This window comes from Chiloscyllium plagiosum, chromosome 18 (assembly GCF_004010195.1).
Source record: "Chiloscyllium plagiosum isolate BGI_BamShark_2017 chromosome 18, ASM401019v2, whole genome shotgun sequence".
Lineage (NCBI taxonomy): Eukaryota > Metazoa > Chordata > Chondrichthyes > Orectolobiformes > Hemiscylliidae > Chiloscyllium > Chiloscyllium plagiosum.
In genome coordinates, this window is record NC_057727.1 from 38343944 (window position 1) to 38347275 (window position 3332).

General features: G+C 39.4%; 3 protein-coding genes across 5 annotated transcripts in view; 1 reads left to right on the forward strand and 2 right to left on the reverse strand.

Moving 5' to 3' along the window:
* Positions 1 to 932, reverse strand: part of LOC122559056 (cadherin-related family member 3-like) — a 22952-nt gene extending 22020 nt beyond the window's left edge. Inside the window, exon 1 of the mRNA XM_043708264.1 lies at positions 832 to 932. Within this exon, the coding sequence (XP_043564199.1) occupies positions 832 to 902 (71 nt within the window). The 5' untranslated portion in view covers positions 903 to 932. The remainder of the gene's footprint in view (positions 1 to 831) is intronic.
* LOC122559053 (putative uncharacterized protein C3orf49) overlaps positions 1 to 3332 on the forward strand; it is a 115549-nt gene that overhangs the window by 14513 nt on the left and 97704 nt on the right. The window lies entirely within an intron of this gene.
* LOC122559258 (cadherin-related family member 3-like) overlaps positions 2090 to 3332 on the reverse strand; it is a 17097-nt gene continuing 15854 nt past the window's right edge. Inside the window, exons 6-7 of the mRNA XM_043708639.1 lie at positions 2148 to 2225; positions 2090 to 2115 (exon numbers count right to left, since the gene is read on the reverse strand). Of these exons, the coding sequence (XP_043564574.1) occupies positions 2090 to 2115; positions 2148 to 2225 (104 nt within the window). The remainder of the gene's footprint in view (positions 2116 to 2147; positions 2226 to 3332) is intronic.

Here is a 3332-nt window from a genome sequence, read left to right on the forward strand (position 1 = left end):
GCCTGTAGATAACTCCCAAGAGGGTCTTTTTACCCTTAGAATTTCTCAGCTCTATCCATACTGACTCTACATCACCTGATTCTAGGTCCCCCGCGCAAGGGACTGAATATCATCCCTTACCAAAATGGCCACCCCCCCTGCCCGTCAATCTATCCTTACGATAGCACGTGTAGCCTTGAATATTCATTTCCCAGGCCCTGTCCACTTGAAGCCACGTCTCAGGTATCCCCACAATATTGTATCTGCCAATTTCCAAAAGAGCCTCAAGCCAATCCATCTTATTTTTAATGCTTCGTGCATTCATATATAGTATTTTTAATTTGTTACTGCCCTCACCCTTCCCATCAACTCCTATTTCACTCAACCTTACTCATAGCAATAGCCTCCAATATCTTTTAAATAACATTTGCTGTGAATCCTGAGATCCTCTTGACCCCCTCGGGGCACAAGCTTTTCTCTGCCTTTCTACCTCCTCCACTAGGAGCTCAGTTCAGCATTTGTAAATGAGGCATACCACTCTTTCCAATCCCAAAGCACTTCCTCTTTAAGTGGTGCCCTGTTGGGCCAATGAGCAGCACAGTTAGCACTCGGCTGGACATGGAGATCCATTAAATGAGCAGGCAGCTCATTACGAGATTGGCTAATTACTCTTTGCAAGATTTGGCCTCCATTTTTCAGAGATTGTCCAATTTATGCCCTGACAGCCTTCATGTTTCTACCAAGCTAATTCCAATGAAACACATTTCTAAGATTATTAGGAACACAAATATCCTAATCTGTAATACTTCAAACTGAAAATATCATCATCATATATAGTTATAAAGGACTTACTTTTTTGGTGGTTGCAGTTTTGGCTTCCTGGGAGGTGTCTTTCTGGTGCATGCCTTTTGGCAGATTTCCATACATCTGGTATATTTCAAGATTAGGTACAGGCCATAGGCAAAGAGGAGAGCCAATAGGATTGCCAACAATGTAAGAACGAAGGGGATGTACCAGGCATCTGGATTGTAAGTATTCACAGCAGAGTTGATAACAGTTAATCCTTTTCTGTTCTGTTTGAACAAGACAGGAAATTCATTACCTTGAGATTACTATAAGATAAAATAAATACATTTTTTTGCAAGGGTCTGCTATTTTTAATTGGTACACCTAGATGAAGGACCAACGCAGTGGTGCAGACTACTTCTTAGGTTTGAGATACTTGGGTGAAAGAAATTTGTTTCTGCAAAATGAACTGGCACAGTGACTGGACCATGCTGATCTGTGCCAGCATGAAGCCTAAGCAGATCACAATTTGCCATTCAGGGAGGATGGAAATTGCCAGGCTCTCATACAAAGCAGGCTGACAAATCAGTGGCCAATGGGGGATTACAGCCTTGAACATGCAATTATATAGCACCCTTTTAAAAATGAAATTAAGAACTTTTTTCAAAATTGGCAGCACAAGACATTCTGTGCTGCACATTATACATTTCATCTTACCTGACCCCTGCCTTAAAATGGACTCCTTGCTAGTGGCTGGAGTGCACCCTGAAATTACGCAAATAACCCTTGTCCCAGAAACTCTTCCAGAGTTAAATGTAAGTCCTTGTAGCGGACAGCACCTCCAATCAATGCACTTCGCCAAAGTCATTAGCAAATGATTGGATTGAGACACAAGAGCAGAATCTCAGATCTTTTCGCTTCCACTCTCTGCAGGAGTCTCTCAACTGCTGTTCCAGCAGAGATTAGCTATCTTAGCACAGACCACAAGAATCAAATTGCAATGTTTCTCCTTTCTATGACTCCACAGTACAACAGGCAGTGCATTTTGCTGCTAAGGAATTTATTTATGGAACTTTTACATTCAAATTTAATTAACCATTCCCAAGTGCGGCAAAACGTTAGATAAAAATCTTTTACCCTACTAATCTGTTTCAGCCATGTTTTAAATTTCTGCTGTAGCTGAAATGATCTGTTTGAAATTGTACCATTACATAAGATACTCACATAAAAGGATGTTGTTGTTGGAGTAGTTGTTCTTGTCTGAACTACTGTAATATCAATCACTACAGTTCCTGTACTTGGCTTTATCCTCTTAATATTGTCATCAATGATGTTGACAATGAGATGAAACTGCTGCTGAATGTCTGTTTTACCCTCATAGCCAAATGGAGTTTTGATTATTAGTTTCGGAGCAAATGAACCACGGACAGGGTCAAAACCAAAATGATTGTTCACATTTCCTGTAAATAAAATGCATTTGAATGAAGTGACACACTGCAAGGTGAATTGACAGTTTATCATCATTTTCATCATAATGGAATGACAGTAAAAGCAACTAAGGGCAGGATTTTCCCCATGAGTTTCAGGACCACACCATCAGGCTCAAATGGGGATCAGAAGACCACACGATGTGGGGAACACTCACTTGAGATTTTTCCCAGATTCACCAGACGATACACTTGCTGCCCAATTAGGGAACAAGAATAACTAGACTGCATTATAGTACCAAGTACAGTTCTGGGCACCACACCTTAGACAAGATATAACACAGAAGTCTTGAAAGTGTTATACCTGTAGTTCAAATCTGCAAGAATGTTAATGGGGCTCCAAAAAATGTTATAGGTAAGGTTTACAGAACCCAAGTTCTATATTTCCTGGAGTTTAGAAGGTTAAAACTTGTTTGTTTTATAATTTTGAAAGGGGAGATATAGAGAAATGTTTTCTGCTGATGCAGGAGCCTAGAAGGAGGGGACATAACTTTAAAATCTTCAGGAAAGGCTTAAGGAAATACTCATAAGGTTCTAGAAGTGTGGAACTCTCACAGTTAGTTTATGGAACTACAAAAAGCAGTAGAAGCTAGATGTATTTATAATTGTAAGTTGGTTATCAATAGATAAACAAGGCAAAAAATGGATATGAATCCAGGGTGATTGATTTACAAATCAGTCATCATCACTCTGAATTGGGGTCATGATTTGGAAGTGCCAGTGTTGGATTGGAGTGTACAAAGTTAAAAATCACACAACACCAGGTTACAGTCTAACAGGTTTATTTGGAAGCACTACCTTTCGGAGCACTGCTCCTTCATCAGGTGGTTGTGGAGTATAAGATTGTAGGACACAGAATTTATAGCTAAAGTTTACAGTGTGATGTAACTGAAATTATATATTGAAAAAGCCCTGGATTGTTTATTAAATCTCTCATCTTTTAGAAAGGGCATGTTGGCCCATTGTTAAATGGCACCTGTTGTTAAAGTTCACTTGAGAATGTAACTTTAAGAAAGTTCTGCGATTTACATATGAAAGAACTAAAATCAACATGCCCTTTCTAAAAGATGAGAGACTTAA